This window comes from Oncorhynchus mykiss, chromosome 19 (assembly GCF_057628025.1).
Source record: "Oncorhynchus mykiss isolate SJ-2025 chromosome 19, ASM5762802v1, whole genome shotgun sequence".
Classification (NCBI taxonomy): domain Eukaryota; kingdom Metazoa; phylum Chordata; class Actinopteri; order Salmoniformes; family Salmonidae; genus Oncorhynchus; species Oncorhynchus mykiss.
In genome coordinates this window covers 48,693,519-48,718,415 of record NC_143040.1, presented here as the reverse complement: position 1 = coordinate 48,718,415, position 24,897 = coordinate 48,693,519, and the positions used below count along the sequence as shown (strand labels likewise).

The window sequence follows — 24,897 nt, the reverse complement described above, 5'->3', positions numbered from 1 at the left end:
GGGGACAGCAAGGAGTCATCATGTCAGGTAGTCCTGGGGCATGGTCCTAGGGCTCAGGTCCTCCGAGAGAGAGAAAGAGAGAAGGAGAGAATTAGAGAACGCACACTTAGATTTACACAGGACACCGAATAGGACAGGAGAAGTACTCCAGATATAACAAACTGACCCTAGCCCCCCGACACATAAACTACTGCAGCATAAATACTGGAGGCTGAGACATGTCAGTTGCCAAATGTGGGATTTAGGTCTCCTGCTAAAATAATAGTTATGAAGAGCACTTTTTGCCAGTCCTGTCTGGTCCAGCGACGGTGGGTTTGTGCCCATAGGCGACGTTGTTGCCGGTGATGTCTGGTGAGGACCTGCCTTACAATAGGCCTACAAGCCTTAAGTCCAGGCTCTCTCAGCCTATTGCGGACAGTCTGTGCACTGATGGAGGGATTGTGCGTTCCTGGTGTAACTCGGGCAGTTCTTGCCATCCTGTACCTGACCCGCAGGTGTGATGTTCGGATGTACCGATCCTGTGCAGGTGTTGTTACTTGTGGTCTGCCACTGCGAGGTAGATCAGCTGTCTGTCCTGTCTCCCTGTAGCACTTAGGCGTACAGACATTGCAATTTATTGCCCTGGCCACATCTGCAGTCCTCATGCCCCCTTGCAGCATGTCCAAGGCACATCCACACAGATGAGCAGGGACCATGGGCCTCTTTCTTTTGGTGTTTTTCAGAGTCAGTAGAAAGGCCTCTTTAGTGTCCTAAGTTTTCATAACTGTGACCTTAATTGCCTACCGTCTGTAAGCTGTTAGTGTCTTAATGACAGTTCCACAGGTGCATGTTCATTAATTGCTTATGGTTCATTGAACAAGCATGGAAACAATGTTTAAAGCCTTTACAATGAAGATCTATGAAGTTATTTGGATTTTTACAAATGATCTTTGAATGACAGGGTTCTGAAAAAGGGCCATTTCTTTTTTTGCTGAGTTTACATTGGAGACTGCCACTTAAATACTGTTGTCAGTGTGTAATACCTTGTTAATTAAATGTAAGTATAGTGGCTGGTGGGGCTCTACTTGGGGAGCTTGGGTCCACCGAAAGACTGAAGTGAGATGAGTGGAGGCACCACACATACTTCAGGGAAATGTCTGATGTACTCCCAGCCACCTCATCCCAAACAATCCACCTGCATTCTAATATTGTATATTTTTTCTATTTGTTCAAGACTCATTCAAGATTTTAGATTCCCTAAAACATGATCACTTTTGAAGTGTTTGTATGATGATTACAGATAGGGTATTTCATAGTCGTTGGATTTAATAAATCCTGTAGGGGGCGCTGAGAGAACAATAATTATCCACTGCCATGCTCTGCTCCGTGACCATGCTCATTTATCAGACCAAAGAATGACAGAGAGACTAAGAAAAACATTTGTATAGTTTTATTCAAACAATTTATACCATATAACATTTTTCAGGACAAACACTTCACCACAGTTCAACTAAAGGGATCCAGCCAGCACAGCAGTCATCCTAAGGGAAAGGGGCTGGAAGTTTGGATAGTTACCAATTGTGTTCCTATTGCCAGTCTAGCCCAGGACATCTCCAAACATACACACACTGAAGCCCAACCCCAAACAAAAAAAAGTTAACTTGGACAGTCTGGTGCATTGACTGTGTCACAAATAATAGGGTGATGTCATCATTAACATTTCCCAGCAGTGTTTCACTAGTTCAGGGCGTGTTGTCCTTCTCCATGATTCTGTGCACCACTTCAAGTGACTCAGAAGCTGCGTTTACACTGCCAGCCTAATTCTGATATTTGCTTTATTTACTGGTCTTTTGACCAATCGGATCAGCCCTGAAAAAGATCTGATGTGATTGGCCAAACTACCAATTTGTGGAAAAAAGGTCCGAATTGGGCTGCCTGTGTAAACGCAGCCATTGTACCACTGCTCATAGGATTACTTGCAAATTACTCACTACTCCATGGTTCCCTCTGCTCATGACAACTTGCTTGCTTATCATAAAAATAGGTCCTGTTCCTTGGATAGTGAAACCGGTCTGGTCAATTTAACCCTAATTAGTAATGTTTCACCCCTCTTTAAGTCATCCTGGTGAGGGACTGGGAAAGTTCCTGGGCCTATGATGACTGAAGTCAAATGTAACAGTCACCTTCCTTACATAAGAGAACGCTATCACACATCCCCATCAACAGACCACATTAACAGTCCACCCAACAAGCAATCCAAACCCATGTCAGTAGGATCATGTCTGTGGACCTAAAAAAGGCACGCTTCGGAAACGAGCAAACGTTAACTTGAAAGTTTTGAGAACAAAGTAAAACAATGTAAATGTGGGAGTGACAAAAAACATTTGTTGAATTTTTTGGTTGGATATTTAATCTAATGAAGTCCAAGTACTTCAGCTTAATTTCACTCTTTATACATAGTCTTACTCTTGATTCATCATTCAACATACAGAAACAGATTGGTACAAATTAGTAAACAATGTCTTTACTCCAGATTGTAACAATATTTTTATGCTATTACTGGAAAATGCATTTGATTGTAACAGGTTCTTGTGTTAAATATCTAGTGCAGTCAGTGTATATCAAAACTAGCTTCGCTAGCCATCTTCTGTTCTGTGACAATCCTGAGAAATCCACCAGATATACTTAATGTGCCAACAGAACGATCCTGCCTCATAACTTCACATACATTTTGAGCAGTCTCTTGAAATTGCTAGAAGCAGAGCTATCCATTTCAAGACCTCTGATACAAAGAAATAAGATTCCCCAGATCAGCATAGGAAATAAAATAAACCATAATTTACACAACCCAAATGTAAAACATAAAACTTAATACAAAAAACACATCTAGCACTTCAATAAGAACACACAGGACATCAATTTGGATGAAAGGGGGTAAGACAGCAGAGTTAAGTACCCTATTGGGACCTCCTGAACTGCTCACATATTCCATTCAAGTGATACCCAAATGATTTAAGTTACGATTTAGATCTGTGGAGGTAAGGTAGGACAAAGCAACCACACACACAGAAAATACAAAAATGAACATTCTCTCATTTGAGCACTTAACTAGAAAATATAGGTGCATACTTACATCCACACACACGCATTTACACTTGACTTAGCGTTATACATTTGTCGTTCATTATAACTAATCTCATGTTGTTCAATATATATATTGATAGAAAAGAGAAAACATTTAAATTAAAACACCTAAGCAAACCAGTGATGTGATCAAAGTGCAATGGGATTGTGAAACCTACGTACTGCAGCCAGCTGTATACCTACAACAGGGAGGGGGTTGTTTAGGAGACTGACCCCATGACCTCTGTCACTTCTCCACTGGAACATTCTGAGTTCCGACCTTCAATGCGCCAGGTCAGTGTGGCTGGCACTCAGGTCACGACTCTTTCTCAGATGATTATTTCGCTCCTAGTGTGGGCAGCAGAGAGGGCATAGGGTTCAGAATAGGTTGAAGAACTAAAGAGAAACAGTTCATGTACACATCACAGACAAAATATCCTTCACATTTCCATGGAGAAAAGGTCTGTTTTGCTTGAATATGGAATACAGACATGAAGGGTTCATGATTGATTACTGTTGAAGTATTTGGGGGAATGTAGTATACAATATAAATGAGATGCCAATATGCTGAAATCTGGTGCACTACTGTATTCTGCAGTCACACCCTTGTCGTATGGTAGGTTGGCAGAACCAATATCCCACCATGTAGAATGGTACCATGGTCTCAAATAAATCCAGTCAGATTTATCGTGGTGAACAATCGATAGCAGTCAGTTTATAAAAGGATTAACATTGGAGTCAATTCATGTAGAACGTTGCAAGTAGAATTTTGAATGGTTGCTGTTGATCATCTGGTTACAGACTACTATACCTGGTTCACCTTAAGTCTAATTTCCTCATTGCAGCCACATAAATCAACTGTCAAAAGGTATCATTTCCTACATCTACCGTGCACATCATTCATTACTGTGAGTTGTGACTAAGGGCTTATTGATTGGGGAATTGTTGTTTCATAAAGTCTCAGAGAGTAGTGTGTAAGAAAGAGGGAGGAAGATAAACACAGGGGATGGTGAGGGAGAAGAGATCCAGAAAAAAAAAATGGGGAAAGATTGAGTGACGTGAAAGATGGAGCGTGAGAGACAGTTAGGCTCCTTACTTGGTAGAGGTCTCCGGTAGCCTTGTCCACCACGTTTAGAACACCCAGTGAGCTGGCTCGCTTCATGCTGCACCCAGAACAGTGGCATGCAAGGAGATGTCAGTGAGAGCCGGGTTGAGGGGTCAAGAGTCAGGGGTGAGGAGAGGGACATGTGGCCCATGAAGATGGTATGTGGGTTAATAACAAAAATGAGACTCACTCACGGGTTAGTTTCCCCAGACAATGCCCCGACACAAATACATAAAGCCATCTCTATGAGCTAAATCATAACATATGGGTTAAAGGACACACTTAACAAAAGTTGAAGAGAGAGTGACAACAAATTGATTAAAGGGAGTAGTATTCGGTGCCAAATTCATTAAATTCTGTTGATACAGCGCTCTACTGTCTCCTGGATTAGAAAGGTCATCATAATGGGGTTAAATCGTCATTGATAAAGAGTTAGGAACGTTAAAATGGTCTGAGGGATAGAAAGAGCAGAAGAGAGGAAAATGAGTCAGAAAACAGAATGTCAAACAGATGAGGCATGCAGTAGCCATTCACTTGGAAAAGTTTATTAGTCAGAAATAAAAACACAGCATAGATATGTATTAGAATATTAAAATAAAACAAAATTCCCATGCAGACAAAAATAAATTCACCAAAAAAACTGATATTTGCACCTTGTTTTGAAAATGTCGTTTAAAAATTGTGAAAAAAGGAAAACAAATAAAATATGGCTTTCATATGCAGGCATTTCAAAGCAGGCAATTAGTAGTAGTTTGGTCATCTAGAGCTCTTAATCATTCTCTATTTAGTCCTGTCTCTAGGCCAGATTGTCCCTCACAGCTGACAGAGTACTCTGTGTACACATGGCCGTGGGAAGTTGTTTTGCGTTGTGCATATGTGAGTATTTTTCTCTGCTCATACAGGAGTAATAATGGCCTAGTTCACTATTTTTGTGGAAAAACAATTATTATTTTTAAAGCAGATGTTACTTTTTATACAAATGATAAGGACATAAAATAGAGAAGCTCACTGCTGACTGAGGCACTAGGAGTCGGAGTCCTCTGTAGTTTCAGAATCAGTCTGACTTGCTCTGCCTGTCAGCTCAAAGCACTTCCCTCACTGAACATATCCACACAGGCAATGTAGTCTGGAATAGTACCCTGTTTCTACAGCGTGACATTGAGCCAGTAATAGTCTGTACCAGTCACAGTATGTGGCATTCATAGTGTATGAAAGTGAAAATGCACAAGTAACAGGCTCTTGAATGTGTTAGTTAGTGGTTCATTAGCTGTGCCAAACAGGACTCAGAGTTACACCAGAGTTAACCCACAGCAGAGTAGAGATCCCTCCAGGAGCAGGGTGGCTTAGTCTTTTCTGGGGCTCCCGACTGGCGCAGCAATCTAAGGCACTGCATCTCAGTGCTAGAGGAGTCACTACAGACCCTGGTTCGATTCCAGGCTGTATCACAACCGGTCGTGATTGGGAGTCCCATAGGGTGGAGCACAATTGGCCCAGCATCATCTGGGTTAGGGTTTAGCTGGGGTAGGCCATCATTGTAAATAAGAATTTGTTCTTAACTGACTTGCTGAGTTAAATAAAGGTTAGATACAAAAAATATTATTTCACCTTTATTTAACTAACTGTGCATGAAGGGGTCAAAGGTGAGGAGAATAGTTACCCAGAGTTTTTGGGGTCCCACTCCCGTGAGCTGCCGCCCTTCAGCTTGCGGACCAGTTTCTCACTGCTGCGGCGAATAGAGGCACGGAGTTTACTGAAGGAGCCGCTCCGCTTCAGAGAGCCGGAACCGTCCTGATGAGAGAGGTCAGAGGGTGACTTTCACACTCACATCTTGCATACACACAAGTAGAGACAAACATGCATGCAGAGTTGCACACACCCCCACACTCCGTACAGATATGCACGCACGCACGCACACACACAATCAAAATACAGAGAATTGGCTCAGCAACTTCTTCTGTCTGCATATGTGATGGACTGTGCATGTGCTTGTTTTTGCATGTGCATCCGATTAGACTCTGTTGAGACAAAACATGTCGGCCTCATCCGTGTGCTATTCAGAAATGATGCTATAAAGAAATTAGAGAAGCCCTCCAAAAACATTGTATAAAGTTATGCTCACAATAGTTCTCTTGGGTCAACAGAGCAGAGCAATGTAAATTCCTTCTAAAGGTTTTCAAGCTTTATTCATTCAAGGTAGCAATATCCATCCTGCTATGTTTGATCAGATCTTGGAGTAACAGGTTTTCATGCTCTGTGGTTATTCACACAGCTCTGACCCCTAACCTCTGACCTGTCCACTAGGACACCACCATGGAGAAGAGAAGGAAAAGAAGGACGGGTCACTTTACCATGGTCCCGGAGTTGACCGCTACCATCAAGATTTAGACACACACACACACACACAACCACACACAAACCCCGCTTTACACTCACACACAGAAAGAGAGAGAGCACACAAAGAGGCTACAGGCAAAGATGTGAGTGAGCAAAGACTTACGTTTTATTAGAAGTTAAGAGATACATACTATAAGAAGCACAGACAGGACAGAGTAGATTAGTAGGAGCCATGAAGAGAAGTGTCCAGATTCCACTCTGCAGAGTGAGGCATGTCCCACTCCTCTTTCCTATACCCCCCTCTACACTCCCCATCCCCTCCCACCATCTGGCTCTGTATACACAGGAGCTGCATTGTCTTTTGACACTCCCTCCTGATCAGGACATGACAACACCGTTAAGTTTGACATCAATAGGACCACATGGAGCATAGGATCAAACACTACTAAAGAAACTCGACAGCAGCCTAGAGCCACCACGGTACTCTGAGGGAGCATACAGGATGATGATCATGCCACCAACTCATAGAATTCACAGTATGTTAGTTAAATCACTACGAGCAAAAGCAGACCGGTATGCATCATTACTTCTAGTAAATGCTGGAAACGCAACACCACACACACCCTACTGAGAGATAGAACAGATAGTGAGGAGACAGAGTATTTAAGTACAGCAAAGAGCAAGATAAGGTAATGGCAGGAGGCAGGAGTGGCTTGGTTTGGTTCTGAGACAGAGCCCAGCCCCCCTGGTCCCATTGACAGTGGATAGGAGGATAGAACTAGGGACAGCTTGGCCCAGTAGAGTCACCAGACAGACAGCCCAGAGGAGGAGAGAAGAGGTTGAAGAGAAGACACAACTGCAAAGCTGGAGGGGTGGCAGGCGAGCTGGTGTCCGTCATGCAGAAGACAAGTACTTAGAACCACAACAAGGCATCTGGGATTATGCCTGCCGGTCAGACAGGGTGAAGAGAGGGAGGAAAAAAGAAAGAGAGAGGGAGACAAATTAAAGGAATACCAAGAGAGGCAGAAGAGGGTATTGAAAAACAGAGATGAAGATGAGGTAGAGTAAAGTGAGAAAATGAGGAAGAGAAGGAAAGCAGAGCAAGTCAGACAGACAGCAGTGGTCAGCCAGTGTTTCCCCTACAGAGACAGTATTTCTCCAGGTAGGGCTGTGGCGGTGCTTTACAACTGCAGAAGGCATCAGCGCTCAAAATTAGCAACAGCTAAAGAGATTTATAGGGCAAAGGAAACTATAAGCAACCACACAAATCCAGGGACCAAGGGTAAAGTAAAAACAGTAGCCTAAAAACTAATTGAGGAGTGAATTAAATCAGTCCTTATGGCACTTGAATCCCTTATCAAGTGCATCCAACTGATGCAAAGGCAGCATGGATTTGGAATTGCTCATATGACCTCAGAGCCTAAATGGTCAGTTAAAGTATCTCTCAATAGACTGAGGTCCTAGCCAGTATGAGCTAATCAGTGCCCTGGTCATGATGGTAAATTCGGTAGTTGTGTCATTTGGAAAGTGAATGAATAGAACTATAGTTAATGAATATAACAGGCTCAATTCAGCCAATCTAAAAAAAACTGTGAAGTTAATCCACAAAACAACCAACAATGTGACTATAACCCCAAAATAAACTAAAACAACTGCCTGTGTGTTCTAACCCAGTCAATTCCCTGTACAAAGCCATCAGCCATTTTCCACTGCCATGTTCAGAGGACCTGAGGCTCATCCATGGGCAAATCAAATCAAAGCTCCGGAAAACCCCAAAAACACGACAAACAAAATGGAAAATAGGACTAAAGTGGGTGACAGAACCCACCCAAACAAAGCAGAAGTGAAGGGGGTATTCTTGGAGAGATACTGTGTCTGGGGAACAGTCTGTCTTCTAGCACACTTAAATCATACTTGCACACACAATAGTACAGGTTTTACTCAGAGAGGAAACAACAAGTTAGCCCACCACAGCACTGCATGCACAGACAAAGGGATGCAGACAGTAAATACACACTCAGAATCAGCTAGAATAATGGGACAGATTGTACAGGTTGAATGCTGTCCCACCACTCTGACTGGTAATAACCTGCCACTGGATGCAGAGAAAAAGACAGCAGGGGTACTGTATCACCATCATCATACATGTTTAAGTCTGTCCATCCATCCTTACCAGTATGTACTATGTGTGTCTGACAGAGGTTTCAGCACTACACGCCGCACACACAATGGGCAGGAGAGGCACATACAGTACAGACAGTACAGTAAACACAAACACACATGATGAAAGTGTCAGAGGGACAGAAGATGTACAGTACAGAGCCCACATGCATCAGTGATGAGAACATGAATGAGTCACCATGGCGACAGAGGTGTTCTTTAACACACAGGTTAGTGTCTGACTGAGACAGTCCGATAGGTGAGCAGTACAGTAGAGAACACAGGTTACGAATGTGCCTGAGCCCAGTCTCCCCGGAGCCTTGAGCTGAGGGCAGACCAGGCAGGCAGGGGACTCCAAGGAGGAGATGCTGATTGGTTGTCTTGGGCACTACGGCTACTGTTGCTATGGGAGCAGGGCAGTTCTGAATAGCAGACTACAGCAGAGAGTGTGGTGTGATTTGCAAACATATGCTGTGACCAAGAGGACTTTACTGCAGTAATCGGATAGAGCCAGTGAGAATAGCATACAGTTGTCAGACTAATGCATGGAAAGGACGAGTTTGTTGTGTGCAATATACTGTTTGCTGAAACAAAATAGAACCATACAAAACATATGGCGCCTATACTAGATACAGTAACTTGCGGGTACAAAGGTCTGATAAGTCATTTTATGTAAGCAGCTGGAGTGTTCACTCAGTTGAGGACTATAAGCATGAGTGTAGACTAGAAGCATGAGTGTAGACTAGAAGCATGAGTGTAGACTAGAAGCATTACTGTAGAACAGAGGAGGTGATTATAACTACAAACTGGCCAGACAGTCAATCAGCATTATAACCTTAGCTATCACACAAATAATATGGAGTCATATAGAATCTAGGACATTTACCACCAAGGTTACCACTGGCAACTCAGTCCTCATCAAATAATTGACAAGTTGTAGAGGATATGCACTTTAAGAGTAGGTAAGAAATAACTTTAAATGTTCAGTAATATCCTCCTTGACAGAAGCCACTGTTCACTGCTCATTAGTAGATTAAATAAATCATCAATTGTAATGTATAATCTTAACATTGATCATTTCTAGAGACGTTTTCAAAGTAAATTGAGAAATCCGATGAGATATTAATCACAAAGCCAATCATATCAAATATTTTCCATCCCAATTGGGCTTTTCTCTAGGAGGATCTAAGGGGTGTGTCTGTACCCCTTCCTACTCCCTGTGTGTGGCCTGGGCTGTGTACTGTACTTACCCCGTTCCACTCCACGCTCATACTCACTTCCTCGCCACCGTCCGGGCCACTCTCATACTTGACCGTGGCGTCGGAGGTCAGGCTCTCACGGCTCCACTGCTTCTCCCGCGTCTCTGGCTCACTCAGAACATCCGCCACACGCTGTTTGTGCACCGTGTCCAGACCCTGGCCATGTGGACAGGAAACACACACACACTCAGTGATCAACATCGCATCATGTGTTGGATTTTGTTCTGGATTGGTTTACAACAGATGAAAACCAAGACCTGCTAGTATTTCAGTTTAGACAGCTGGACCAACGATACTCCTCCAGTCTGTTCACATGACCCTGGGCTGGCAAATCTATTATTCAGGCAGGTAAGTGGCAGAAGAGGACAGTGGTCACACCTGTTTTCTGGAACGCATAGCGGCCTCTTCTAGGGTCTCTGCCGCCTCAAATTTACCCTGCCGCTTGTAGAGGGCGCCCAGGTTCTTCAGGGTGGTGGTCACTGTGGGGCTGGGGCAGACATTATAAACACATCATGAACTAATGTAATCACATACAGGACCATAGGCATACCACTACAGTTTCCATACTTAATACTGACCTGTCTACTTTACAGGCTTTGTACCAGCCTCCATACTCTCCGAACGGGGAGCCGTCCTGCTGCTTTCCCTAGAGATGAACCACCACATCCATCAGTTGTCAGGATTTAAGGACTTGAAACGCTAATGACAGAAATCTACCACCATAGTAAAATGGTTGGTCACTAATTAACAGCCTAAATATTCCAGCTAATTCTTGACAAATGACACGGAACCATGAAAGGAGGTTTGGATTACATCAGATATGAAAATATGAGAGATCGTTAACGCGGCACCAAAATACATGAGTGTTTAGAGGTGGAAAATTGAGAGATTACGGTCGGTCACGATTTCTTCTTCAGCCGTCTAAATCGATAAACCTTTCACACCGTGACGAAAACACTTTCCCCTGTCAGTTGTGAAAGTTAATCCACAGCATCAGCAGTGACTAATACCAGGGTCCTTAGTGAAAGTGGACTCTCCATCATCCACACCACACACACACACAATCTCTCACCTTGCTCTGTTCTTCTCTCTCCTCCGCATGCATCCAAATGGGTTTGTTCTCATCTGCAGTCAGAGACAAACAACAACCAACCATCAGACACACGCAGGTCAAAAGAAAATATTGACTGACATTCAGGCAGACAGCAGGGTATGGTCTGGCTCAAACCATTAGAGCATTCAACTGAAAGGTCATTGTTGTTTTCAGAAGCTTTTCAACTAAAATGATGACAGCAGCGTGAAAACATTCACCTTTACATCAAACGACAGACGATACTTGATTGCTGTGTGTGTCTTACCGTCTACAGAGCCAAACTCCCTCTCATGTGCGCGGGTAAGGATCTCTTTGTACAGAGTTTCAGCCTGCTTGAACTTCCCCTGCTTCAGGTAACAGGACGCCTGTGAGAGGATGAGAGAGACCGAATATGAATATGTAAGAATATGACCTTCAAAACGTCAGAAACTCTTCTTCTCATAACTCATTCTAAAATGTGCAGTCATCACACAAAGCCAGTGATCTCTTAACCCCTATGTGACCCTCTCACCAGGTTGTTCTTGGTCTTGGCCACGTTGGGGTCGTCAGGGCCCAGTTTGGTCTGGTAGATCTCCAGGGCCCGCTGGTAGTAGTACTCCACCTCCTCGTACTTGCCCTGGTTCTGACACAGCAGGGCCAGGTTGTTCAGCTGCTTGGCCACATCTGGGTGGTCCTTACCCAGAACCTGGGCAGGAGAAGATGGGGGGAGGCCATGTTAATATAACAAAACAGTGAGTAATAAAGCAATAATGGTTCACGCTAATCAAAGCATCTCAAAGTGAAAGGATGAAAAGGGAATATTTATAACAGAAAGAGACCCAATCACCATTACATTGGATAATGTACTTTATGTGATCTGGCTGGACCTTTAGATAGGCGGGTGAAGTCAGAGCGGAGCTGGTGGAGAGGAGAGGTGTCATTAAGGGGTTGGGTGAGGAAGGAGGACAGAGCTGAGGGCTAACTCTGTCTCTCTGACTGACTCACTGAGAGAAAGACACACAGAGACTGGGAGTTAGGAGTGAGAGGCTCACTGCTCATTAGCAGAGAAATGATGATCTTCCTTCCCTCTATACAGTGACAGAGGCCTGGGTTGGAGAGGCTTGCTAATTAAATCAAATCAAGTTTTATTTGTCACATGCACTGAATACAACAGTGAAATGCTTACTTACAAGTCCTTAACAATGCAGTTAAGAAAATACCAACAAAAAAAGCAAGACATAAGAATAACAAATTATTAAAGAGCAGCTGTAAATAACAATAGCGGGGCTATATACAGGGGGTACCGGTACAGAGTCAAAGTGCAGGGGCACCGGTGTCGAGGTAATATGTACATGTAGGTAGAGTTATTAAAGTGACTATGCATAGATAATAACAGAGTAGCAGCAGCGTAGAAGGGGGGGGTGCAATGCAAATTGTCTGGGTAGCCATTTGATTAGCTGTTCAGGAGTCTTATAGCTTGGGGGTAGACGCTGTTTAGAAGCCTCTTGGACCTAGACTTGGTGCTCCGGAACCACTTGCAGTGCGGTAGCAGAGAGAAGAGTCTATGACTTGGGTGACTGGAGCGTTTGACAATTTTTAGGCCCTTCCTCTGACACCGTCTGGTGTAGAGGTCCTGGATGGCAGGAAGCTTGGCCCCAGTGATGTACTGGGCCGAACGCACTACCCTCTGTAGTGTCTTGCGGTCGGAGGCCGAGCAGTTGCCATACCAGGCAGTGATGCAACCCATCAGGATGCTCTCGATGGTGCAGCTGTAAAACCTTTTGAGGATATGATGACACATGACAAATCTTTTCAGTCTCCTGAGGAGGAATAGGTTTTGTCGTGCCCTCTTCACAACTGTCTTGGTGTCCTTGGACCATGTTAGTTTGTTGCTGATGTGGACACCAATGAACTTGAAGCTCTCAATCTGCTCCACTACAGTCCTGTCGATGAGAATGGGGGCTTGCTCGGTCCTCCTTTTCCTGTAGTCCACAATCAACTCCTTTGTCTTGATCACGTTGAGGGAGAGGTTGTTGTCCTGGCACCACACTGCCAGGTCTCTGACCTCCTCCCTATAGGCCGTCTCATCATTGTCGGTGATGTCACTGTTGTGTCATCAAGAAACTTAATGATGGTGTTGGAGTCGTGCAGTCATGAGTGAACAGGGAGTACAGGAGGGGACTGAGCAAGCACCTCTGCACGCACCCCTGTGTTGAGAATCAACGTGGCGGATGTGTTGTTACCTGCCCTTACCACCTAGGGGCGGCTCGTCAGGAAGTCCAGGATCCAGTTGCAGAGGTGTTGTTTAGTCCCAGGGTCCTTAGCTTAGTAATGAGCTTTGAGGGCACTATGGTGTTGAACGCTGAGCTGTAGTCAATAAATAGCATTCTCACATAGGTGTTCCTTTTGTCCAGGTGTGAAAGGGCCGTGTGGAGTGCAATAGAGATTGCATCATCTGTGGATCTGTTGGTGCGGTATGCAAATTGGAGTGGGTCTAGGGTTTCTGGGATAATGGCTTTGATGTGAGCCATGACCAGCCTTTCAAAGCATTTCATGGCTACAGACGTGAGTGAGTCATTTGGAGGTAGTCTCTCTGACTTAGACCTGAGAAGATAAACCAAAAATGATCGATACCGACCATAATGAACACTTAAACGCAGGCATTTTGCTGATATTGTTTATTATGATAAGTAGACTATACTAGAGAAGTTTTAAAATAAATACATTTACTAATACGGGTGATTGTTAATGGGACAATTGACGGCTACAACCATCAAACTAGTAGTAGTAGTTTAAAGGATAATACAAATTAAAAAAAACTGTAGTGCAGATTAATGTTATAAACTTATCGTTCTGTTTATCGCTATCGTATCAATTCAGGCAATTTATTGTGATTTTTGTCCATGTTGTCCAGCTCTACTCTGATTGACGGTTTCTCTCTGAATTATCAATAGCAACCTGAATGTATACAAGTCTCACTCCCCCTCTCTCCTGTGAAGCTTCTACGTGGATTTGAAGGGTTTACTGTTAACATCATTAGAAGTATGGGATTTCAAAAAGGAAACAACTGCTAGGTCTGGGTGATATATTGAGAGTTTTATTGAGGAGTGCTTCTTTGAACTCCAGACCAGGCTAGTGCATGTTACTGGGGAACTTTTTAGAGAGTCCCTCCCTCCTCCTCCTAATCTTCATCCCTAGGGATAAACCAAGGACTGAGGCAGCTCACACAGTGGGAAAAGCGCTTGCTATTAAAAGAGAGAACTGCAGGAAAATTCCTCCTGCATCAGCAAAGCCTTATTCCTTCCTCTGTTGCCGAAAGCTGGGTGGCATATCTCTAAGCTCAAGAGAGAGCTTTATCATCAGTTTAAGAAGTGGAGAATATAAATAACATGTATCCGCTGTCCTTAAGCTCTAGCACAGACGACATCACAGAGGGAGTAGACGTGTCATTCTTAGCACAGAGGGAGAATGAGAGGAAAAGGCACAAAGGGAGAGAGCGAGAGAGTGAAACAGAAAGGGAGATGGATAAATAGAGACACTGCACTTTGCATCTCCAGGACTGCTGAGCTTCTCCTTTATAAGCATCCCATTTTGTGCAGCCAAAAATAATGAACCCTCCCAGGACTTAACTCTCTCCAAAGTCACAGTTCCTCTTTGAACAACACAAAGCTATAGGGAGGCTTGGGAGGAGGGAGCGAATGCAGGGGAGAGCATATAGACAGAAAATACGTTTTAAAAGTTGCGTTTAACTAAGAGGAAAACTTTCGAAGGAACAGCAAAGTTCTTTGAAACTTGAGCAAGATATATTTGGAGGAGCAGGAATCAGGAGTGTTCTGCAGTGTTAGCACTCCATTCCCACAATTCCTTGTAGTGACCAGTGCCCTCTGACCCACCTTCTCCCGGATCTCCAGAGCCCGCTTGCAAAGTGGCTCCGCCTCTTTGTACTTCCCCCGTTTCCCGTAGAGCACGGCCAAGTTGTTGAGTGTAGCAGCCACCTGACACACACACACACAGAAATAGAAAGAAAACACTCTTAGGACAGCCTTAAATCATCTGTGCATGTATAATTGAGTGTCCACAAGGCTCAACCACGGCAGCAGAGTGCAACTGATCTGGTGAATTTAACCAATTAGAGGTGTAACCGACAGATGAGAGGAAGACAAAGAGGGAGGCACGAAGTGATTACTGCTATTTAATTATATCCCAATTAGCAGGATAAATCTCCACCACGTGTATATCACTCAGACCACCAGACCAATGAGACCACAGAGGGACCCACAGTGACCTTTGATTTAGACTAGGGTGGTCTGGGGCCCACATGTGACAGACACGAGGGGGTGATAGAGAGCCTAACCTCTGCTGCTCTGAGTCTGCACTGAAGGAACTGGAGGTCCAGGGAGAGTCAGAGACACAAGCCTGTTGAGGTCGGCACAGTTAGTGGACCTGCCTGCCTGGCTGGTTACAGACATACTGCTGAGACACAGATTGATGAGAAACCACACTCACCGCTGGATGGTCCCTGCCCAGAGTTTTCTCCCTGATCGCCAGAGCGTCATTCAGCAGGTTGGCTGCCTCTTTGTATTTGTTCTGGTCCCTGATAGAGGAGAGAGAAAAAAAGAGAGGACTCATGGGGCATGTTACCGTGGTTTCTCTGACAGTGAGGCCTATTACCACAGGGCAGTGTTGTAGTACTTGAGTCCAGGACTCTGACTTCACTCGGACTAAAGTCGTGATTTTCATATTGTTGGAAAGCTACTTTTAGCACTACCAAGGGACTCAAGTATAAATGATTCGGACACCACGGACTCGACCTCAAGGTTTAGTGACTTGACTACATCACTGCCACGGGGTCTCAAGTACAAGTTTGACAACCTTGGGGATCATAACCAAGTCTCTCCCCACATAAATAACCATTTTGTCCAACACAACCCTTTGTTATGGACAAATGTTTTGTCTTGGATAGACCCATATTAAGTATTGTCAGGTTTCAAAACATGCATTGCAATCAATGATTCTTCCCATTTCCCAGAACTAGTAGCTGACAATTCTTACTATACAAGCTGACATCTTGTCGAATCAGGATCAAACATACACCAAGTGTACAAAACATTAGGATTGACAGACTGACCAGGTGAATCCAGGTGAAAGCTATGATCCCTTATTGATGTCACCTGTTAAATCCACTTCAATCAGTGTAGATGAATGGGAGGAGCCAGGTTAAAGAAGGACTTTTTGAGCCTTGAGACAATTGAGACATGGAATGTATGTGTGCCATTCAGAGGGAGAATGGGCAAGACAAAAGATTTAAGTGCCTTTGAACTGGGTATGGTAGTAGGTGCCAGGCGCACCGGTTTTCAGTGTGTCAAAAACTGAAACACTGCTGGATTTTTCACGGTCAAAAGTTTCCCATGTGTATCAAGAATGGTCCACCACCCAATGGACATCCAGCCAACTTGACACAACTATGGGAAACATTGAAGTCAACATGGGCCAGCATCCCTGTGGAACGCTTTCGACATTTTGGAGAGTCCATGCCCCAATGAATTGAGGCTATTCTGAGGGCAAAGGGGGTGCAACTCAATATTAGGAAGGTGTTCCTAATGTTTTGTATACTCAGTGTATATTGACTTTAACTGATCCACAGCCAATACCAACCACCACAACCCACCTCCCCACCCCAGAGCCCCTTCCCCAGGCTGACCTGTAGACCAGGGCCAGGATGTTGAGCATGGTGGCCACGTCAGGGTGGTCGTGTCCGGAGGTTTTTTCCAGGTCCTCCAGGGCCTGTTTGCAGAGGGGCACGGCCACCTCGTAACGGCCCTGGGAGGCGTACTGGATCACCAAGTTGTGAAGGGTCCTGAGGCGAGCCGGGATCTCATAGCCACCCTGCTGGGCGGCTGCTGCTGCTGCACTACCGTGGGGCTGCTGGACTGGAGACACACAGAGGAGGAGGGGGGCGGGCGAGGGGTTAACATAACATAAACTATACACACACACACACACGCACAAAATTACTGGTAGAGTGGAGAAACTGAGACACTGTACAGGCACATATGAAGTATGTTGGGTCGGGAAACCATCCAAATGTCTCATATCACTGCATGAGAGATTGTGTGAAAATATGTATGGTTGAGGTGTGTGTGTTATAAGCAAGAGGTCTGGAAACCACCTGATTGGGTTTCTCATTAGAGGCCCACAGCTCTGTACTGACTCTGAAGGAGGGCCAATGGGCTGAAGAAGCAGTGGTCCTCTGCAGTAATAACCCTCACCACCACACCCAAAGTACCAAAAATGTCTCTCCAGTAACAAATGATCCCAGGTGTTCCATAGAGCTAAGACTGTTTGCAAGTTCACGACAAGAATGACAAATTCTATTGACTAGCATGGAAAAGCTAGGGCTGGCACAATTACTGTGTAACCAACGGTTATGGATGAAGGCCGTCATGAAAATAAAATAAAAAAATAACCGTCAAAATAAATATATACACATAGGGTCAGTCAGAAAGTATTCACACCCCTTGACTTCTTCCACATTTTGTTGTGTTAAAATTGATTAAATTAAGATTGTGTGTCTCTGGCCTACACACAATACTTGTTAGAAATGTTTACAAATGGAATAAAAATGAAAAGCTGAAATGTCAATAAGTATTCAGCCCCTTTGTTATGGCAAGCCTAAATAAGTTCAGGAGTTGAACATTTGATAACAAGTCACATAATAAGTTGCATGGACTGTGTGCAATAGTAGTGCTTAATATGCATTTTGATTGACTACCTCATCTCTGCACCCCACACATACAATTACAGTATTTGTTAGGTCCCTCATTTGAGGAGTGAATTTCAAACAAACATAGATTCAACCATAAAGACCATAGAGGTTTTCCCATGCCTCGCAAAAATGGGCACCTATTGGTAGATGGGAAAAATGTAAACAGCAGACATTGAATACCCCTTTGAGCATGGTGCAGTTATTAATTGAACTTTAGATGGTGTATCAAAACACCCAGTCACTACAAAGAAACAGGCGTCCTTCCTAACTCAGTTGCGTGACAGGAAGGAAACCGCTCAGGAATTTCACCATGAGGTCAATGGTGACTTTAAAACAGTTACAGTTTAATGGCTGTGATAGGATGGATCAACATAGTTACTCCACAATATTGAACTAATTGACAGATTGATTCTGTACCGCCTTCCTTCATTTCAAAATATTCCAAAACATGCATCCTGTTTGCAACAAGGCAGTAAAGTAATACTGCAAAAACGTTATGTTTTGGGGCAAATCCAATAAAACACATTACTGAGTATAACTCTCCATAATTTCAAGCAAAGTGGTTGCTGCATCATATTATGGGTATGCTTGTAATCGTTAAGGACTTGGGAGTTTTTCAGGATACAAAAGAAACGGAATGCAGCTAAGCACGGGCAAATTCTGCCGTCCGATGAAAACCGGTTCCTGTTGTGTCATGCTGATGGCAGAGTCAGGATTTGGCATAAGCAACATAAGTCTATGGCCACATCCTGCCTGGTGTCAATGGCACAGCGGTGGTCTAATGGTGTGGGGAATATTGTCCTGGCACACGTTAAGTCCCTTGATACCAATTGAGCAACGTTTCCACGCCCAAAGAATTCAAGCTGTCCTGGAGGCAAAGGGGGTCCGACCCAGTACTAGATGGGTCTACCTAATAAAACGGCCTATGAGTGTATGTATATACAGTGCCTTTCGGAAAAGTATTCAGACCAATGAACTTTTCCCAGATTTTGTTACATTACAGCCTTATTCTAAAATGGATTAAAAATAAATAAATCCTCAGCAATCTACACACAATACCCCAAAATGACAAAGGTTTTTAGAAATGTTTGCATATGTATTAAAAATAAAAAACAGAAATACCTTATTTACATAATTATTCAGACCCTTTGCTAAAATTGAGCTCAAGTGCATCCGGTTTCAATTGATCATCTTGGAGATGTAACTACAACTTAATTGGAGTCCACCTGTGGTAAATTCAATTGATTGGACATGATTTGGAAAGGCACACACCTGTCTATATAAGGTCCCACAGTTGACAGTGCATGTCAGATCAAAAACCAAGCCATGAGGTCAAAGGAATTGTCCGTAGAGCTCCGAGACAGGATTGTGTCGAGGCACAGATCTGGGGAAGGGTACCAAATCATTTCTGCAGCATTGCAGGTTCCCAAGAACACAGTGGCCTCCATCATTCTTAAATGGAAAAAGTTTGGAACCACTAAGACTCTTCCTAGAGCTGGCAACCCGGCCGAACTGAGCAATCGGGGGAGAAGGGCCTTGGTCAGGGAGGTGACCAAGAACCCGATGGTCACTCTGATAGAGATCTAGAGTTCCTCTGTGGAGATGGGAAAACCATCCAGAAGGACAACAATTTCTGCAGCACTCCACCAATGACTCTCAGACCTAAATGACTCTCAGACCATGAAAAACAAGATTCTCTGGTCATATGAAACCAAGATTGAACTCTTTGGCCTGAATGCCAAGCGTCACATCTGCAGGAAACCTGGCACCATCCCTACGGTGAAGCATGGTGGTGGCAGAATCATGCTGAAGGATATTTTTCAGCGGCAGGGACTGAGAGACGAGTCAGGATTGAGGCAAAGATTAATGGAGCAAAGTACAGAGAGATCCTTGATGCAAACCTGCTCCAGAGCACTCAGGACTGGGGCCAAGGTTCACCTTTCAACAGGACAACGACAATAAGCACATTTCCAAGAAAATGCAGGAGTGGCTTCGGGACAAGTCTCAATGTCCTTGAGTGGCCCAGCCAGAGCCCGTACTTGAACCCGATTTAACATCTCTGGAGAGTAGAGGTCGACCGATTAGGATTTTTCAACGCCGATACCGATACTGATTATTGGAGGACCAAAAAAAGCCGATATCAATTAAATCGGCCGATTTTTTACATTTATTTGTAATACTGACAATTACAACAATACTGAATGAACACTTATTTTAACTTAATATAATACATCAATAAATCAATTTATCCTCAAATAAATAATGAAACATGTTCAATTTGGTTTAAATAATGAAAGTAAAGAAAGTAAAAGTGCAATATGTGCCATGTAAGAAAGCTAACGTTTAAGTTCCTTGCTCAGAACATGAGAACATATGAAAGCTGGTGGTTCCTTTTAACATGAGTCTTCAATATTCCCAGGTAAGAAGTTTTAGGTTGTAGTTATTATAGGACTATTTCTCTCTATACCATTTGTATTTCATTAACCTTTGACTATTGGGATGTTCTTATAGGCACTTTAGTATTGCCAGTGTAACAGTATAGCTTCCGTCCCTCTCATCGCTCCTACCTGGGCTCGAACCAGGAACACAACGACAACAGCCACCCTCGAAGCAGCGTTACCCATGCAGAGCAAGGGGAACAACCACTCCAAGTCTCAGAGCGAGTGATGTTTGAAATGCTATTAGCGCGCACCCCGCTAGCTAGCTAGCCATTTCACATTGTTTACACCAGCCTAATCTCGGGAGTTGATAGGCTTGAAGTCATAAACAGCTGCTGGCAAACGCACGAAAGTGCTGTTTGAATGAATGCTTACGAGCCTGCTGCTGCCTACCATCGCTCAGTCAGACTGCTCTATCAAATCATAGACTTAGTTATAACATAACACACAGAAATACGAGCCGTAGGTCATTAATATTGTCGAATCCGGAAACTATCATCTCGAAAACAAGACGTTTATTCTTTCAGTGAAATACGGAACCGTTAAGTATTTTATCTAACAGGTGGCATCCATAAGTCTAAATATTTCTGTTACATTGCACAACCTTCAATGTTATGTCATAATTACGTAGAATTCTGGCAAATTAGGCGGCCCAAACTGTTGCATATACACTGACTCTGCATGCAATGAACGCAAGAGAAGTGACACAATTTCACCTGGTTAATATTGCCTGCTAAACTGGATTTCTTTTAGCTAAATAAGCAGGTTTAAAAATATATACTTCTGTGTATTGATTTTAAGAAAGGCATGATTGTTTATGCTTAGGTACACATTGGAGCAACGATACGCACCGCATCGATTATATGCAACGCAGGACACGCTAGATAAACTAGTAATATCAACAATGTGGAGATAACTAGTGGTTATGATTGATTGATTGTTTTTTTTCTAAGATAAGTTAAATGCTAGCTAGCAACTTACCTTGGGTTACTGCATTCGCGTAACAGTCAGGCTACTCGTGAGGCAGGTGGTTAGAGCGTTGGACTGTAAGGTTGCAAGATTGAATCCCCAAGCTGACAAGGTAAAAATCTGTCGTTCTGCACCTGAACGAGGCAGTTAACCCACCGTTTCTAGGTCGTCATTGAAAATAAGAATGTGTTCTTAACTGACTTGCCTAGTTAAATAAAGATTAAATAAAAAGGTGTAAAAAAATAAATAAATACAACTCTACCAAATTGGTGTCCAAAAATAACGATTGTTATGAAAACTTGAAATCGGCCCTAAATAATCGGCCATTCCGATTAATCGGTCATCCTCTACTGGAGACCTGAAAATAGCTGTGCTGCAACGCTCCCCGAACAACCTGACAGAGCTTGAGAGGATCTGCAGAGAAGAATGGGAGAAACTCCGCAAATACAGGTGTGCCAAGCTTGTAGAGTCATACCCAGGAAGACTGGAGACTGTAATCGCTGCCAAAGGTGCTTCAACAAAGTACTGATTAAAGGGTCTGAATACCTAAATCTAATATGTTTTTTAAATTAGCAAACGTATTTTTTGTAATATTTTTTTTTACAGTTTTTGCTTTGTCATTATGGGGTATTGTGTGTAGACTGATGAGGGGGAAAAAACAATTGAATACATTTTAGAATAAGGCTGTAACCTAACATAATGTGGAAAAAGTCAAAGGGTCTGAATACTTTCCGAAGGCACTTTATATTTATATTATTTTTGTGAGGAACGAACAGCTAACTGAAGACGGGACTGCCGGGCATTCGTGCGGTTGAGCCCGTTCTGGTTGTGTCACGTTCGTCATAACGAGGAGACAAAGGCGCAGCGTGAGATGAATACATTCTTCTTTAAACAAAATGAACATGAAGCCATAAACACGAGTGCTGACATGCAACTACACATAAACAATAACCCACCAAACCAACATGGAAAATGGCAACCTAAATAGGATCCCCATAAACAGCTGCCTCTGATTGGAAACCAATTCAGGCCACCATAGACCTACATTCACCTAGACATACCAAAACCCAATAGAAATACAAAAAACCCTAGACAGGACAAAAACACACATACCACCCTCGTCACACCCTGACCTAACCAAAATAATAAAGAAAGCAAAAATAACTAAGGTCAGGGCGTGACAGTACCCCCCCCCCCCCCCCCCCAAAAGGTGCGGACTCCCGGCCCGCAAACCTAAACCTATATGGGAGGGGCTGGGTGGGCATCTAACCTCGGTGGCGGCTCTGGTTCTGGACGCCGCCCACGTTCTTTACACTGAGTCCGCTCTTGTAGCACTGACCCGTGGATCATCGTCGGAGGCTCTGGACTGCGGATCCTCGCCGTAGGCCCCGGGCTGGGGACCCTCGCTGGAGACCCCGGGCTGGGGACCGTCGTTGGAGGTTCCGGACTGTGGCCCGTCGTTGGAGGTTCCGGACTGTGGCCCGTCGTTGGAGGTTCTGGACTGGGTACTGTCGCCGGACGCTCTGGACTGGGTACTGTCGCCGGACGCTCTGGACTGCCGAGGCGCACTGTAGGCCTGGTGCGTGGTGCCGGCACTGGTGCGTGGTGCTGGCACTGGTGGTATCGGGCTGGTGACACACACCTCAGGGTGAGTGCGGGGAGGAGGCACAGGATACACTGGACCGTGGAGACGCATTGGAGATCCAGAACATAGAGCTGGCTCAATACGTCCTGGCTGGATGCCCATTCTTGCGCATCTCTGAGACACCTTGCGCATCTCTGCATAACACGGTGCCTGACCAGTTACACACTCCCCACGGTAAGCACGAGGAGTTTGCTCAGGTCTCCTACCTGACTCAGCCAATCTCCTCAAAAAAAATCTTAGGGCTGCCTCTTGGGCTTCCGTGCTATCGTCGCTGTTCCTCTATTCTCCTGTATTTCTCCTCGTAGTAGCGCCGTTCCGCTTTCGCTGCCTCCAACTCCTCCTTAGGACGGCGATACTCCCCCGGTTGTGTCCAGGGTCCTGCTCCATCTAATATCTCCTCCCAGGTCCATTTCCCCATTAAGCGCTGTTCCTCCTTTTCATGCTGCTTGGTCCTTGTTTGGTGGGTTATTCTGTCACGTTCGTCATAAGGAGGAGACCAAGGCGCAGCGTGAGATGAATAGATTCTTCTTTATTTAAACGAAGAACACTAAAGAAAATGAACGTGAAGCTGTAAACACGAGTGCTGACATGCAACTACACAGACAATAACCCACAAAACCAAAATGGAAACCTAAATAGGATCCCCAATCAGAGACAACGATAAACAGCTGCCTCTGATTGGGAACCAATTCAGGCCACCATAGACCTACATATACCTAGACATACTAAAACCCCATAGATATACAAAAACCATAGACAGGGCAAAAACTAAACCAACCACCCTTGTCACACCCTGACCTAACCAAAATAACTAAGGTCAAGGCGTGACAGGTTGTCAATAGTTAGCACAGCCACAAAGTCATGATTATGGCTAAACCCCACCTATTTCTACAAAGGAACTTCTTAAAATCTTAATTTAAACTTAACCTTAACCACAATGCTAACCTTATGCCTAACCTTAAATGAAGACCAAAAAGCAAGATTTTTTTACAATATACACAAAGGTTTTAGAACAACACAGGTTTTTCTTGATTTTACTTTTTTATACATTGTAGAATAATAGTGAAGACATCAAGACTATGAAATAACACATAGGGAATCATGTAGTAACCAAAAAAGTGTTAAACAAATCCAAATATATTTTATATTTGAGATTCTTCAAATAGCCACCCTTTGCCTTGATGACAGCTTTGCACACTCTTGGCATTGTCTGAACCAGCTTCAACCAGTTCCCACATATGCTGAGCACTTGTTGGCTGCTTTCCCTTCACTCATATAACCAATCATGACATTGTGGCTGTGGTAACTCGTGACAAACTGCCAACCCATTATTGACCCATTATTGACTTGAACGGGAATTCCCATTCTATTCATTCTATTTCTATGGCAGCACATGCAGTCAGGAACGGTTATTACAGTCATTAATTACTTCATTTGGCTGGCCAATTACGGTCATCCAAAATTCCATGATCGTCACAGCCCTAGGCAAAGCCAAACATATCCAATAGACGTGAAAAGGTAGCGCTGCATTGCAAAAAGGTCACTCACAAACACGTCACTTGTCATGGTCTTTTCACTTCATATATGCGAGGACAGGAACAAACGTTCACTACACTGTAACTACCTAAAAAAAAACTAGCTATGCTCCATCTACACTACATGACCAAAAATGTGGACACCTGAACATCTCATTCCAAAATCATGGGCATTAATATGGAGTTGGTCGTCCTTTGCTGCTACAATAGCCTCCACTCTTATGGGAAGGTTTTCCACTAGATGTTGGAACATTGCTGTGAAGACTTGCTTCCATTCAGCCACAAGCATTAGTGAGGTCGGGCACTGATGTTGGGCGATTAGGCCTGGCTGGCAGTCGTTGTTCCATTTCATCCCAGAGGTGTTCGATGGTGTTGAGGTCAGGGCTCTGTTCAGGCCAGACAAGTTCTTCCACATCAATCTCTGCAATCCATTTCTGTATGGACCTCGCTTTGTGCACGGGGCATTGTCATGCTGAAACATGAAAGAAAGGGCCTTCCCCAAACTGTTGCCA

General features: G+C 44.0%; 1 protein-coding gene across 12 annotated transcripts in view; it reads right to left on the bottom strand.

The window, feature by feature from the left end:
- Positions 1–1,414: 1,414 nt before the first annotated feature.
- LOC110497818 (kinesin light chain 1) overlaps positions 1,415–24,897 on the bottom strand; it is a 52,218-nt gene continuing 28,735 nt past the window's right edge. For 2 of the 12 annotated variants that reach the window (XM_090211231.1, XM_090211229.1), the window contains exons 6-17: positions 16,734–16,962; positions 15,539–15,626; positions 14,926–15,027; positions 11,565–11,738; positions 11,319–11,418; positions 11,033–11,085; positions 10,539–10,606; positions 10,339–10,447; positions 9,952–10,116; positions 5,865–5,995; positions 4,199–4,265; positions 1,415–3,450 (exon numbers count right to left, since the gene is read on the bottom strand). In XM_090211231.1, the coding sequence (XP_090067357.1) occupies positions 3,385–3,450; positions 4,199–4,265; positions 5,865–5,995; positions 9,952–10,116; positions 10,339–10,447; positions 10,539–10,606; positions 11,033–11,085; positions 11,319–11,418; positions 11,565–11,738; positions 14,926–15,027; positions 15,539–15,626; positions 16,734–16,962 (1,352 nt within the window). In that variant the 3' untranslated portion in view covers positions 1,415–3,384. Of the gene's footprint in view, positions 3,451–4,198; positions 4,266–5,807; positions 5,996–6,685; positions 7,487–8,714; positions 8,752–9,951; positions 10,117–10,338; positions 10,448–10,538; positions 10,607–11,032; positions 11,086–11,318; positions 11,419–11,564; positions 11,739–14,925; positions 15,028–15,538; positions 15,627–16,733; positions 16,963–24,897 lie in introns of those variants that run through there. The other 10 variants (XM_090211233.1, XM_090211230.1, XM_090211236.1 and 7 more) reach the window with 7 other exon arrangements.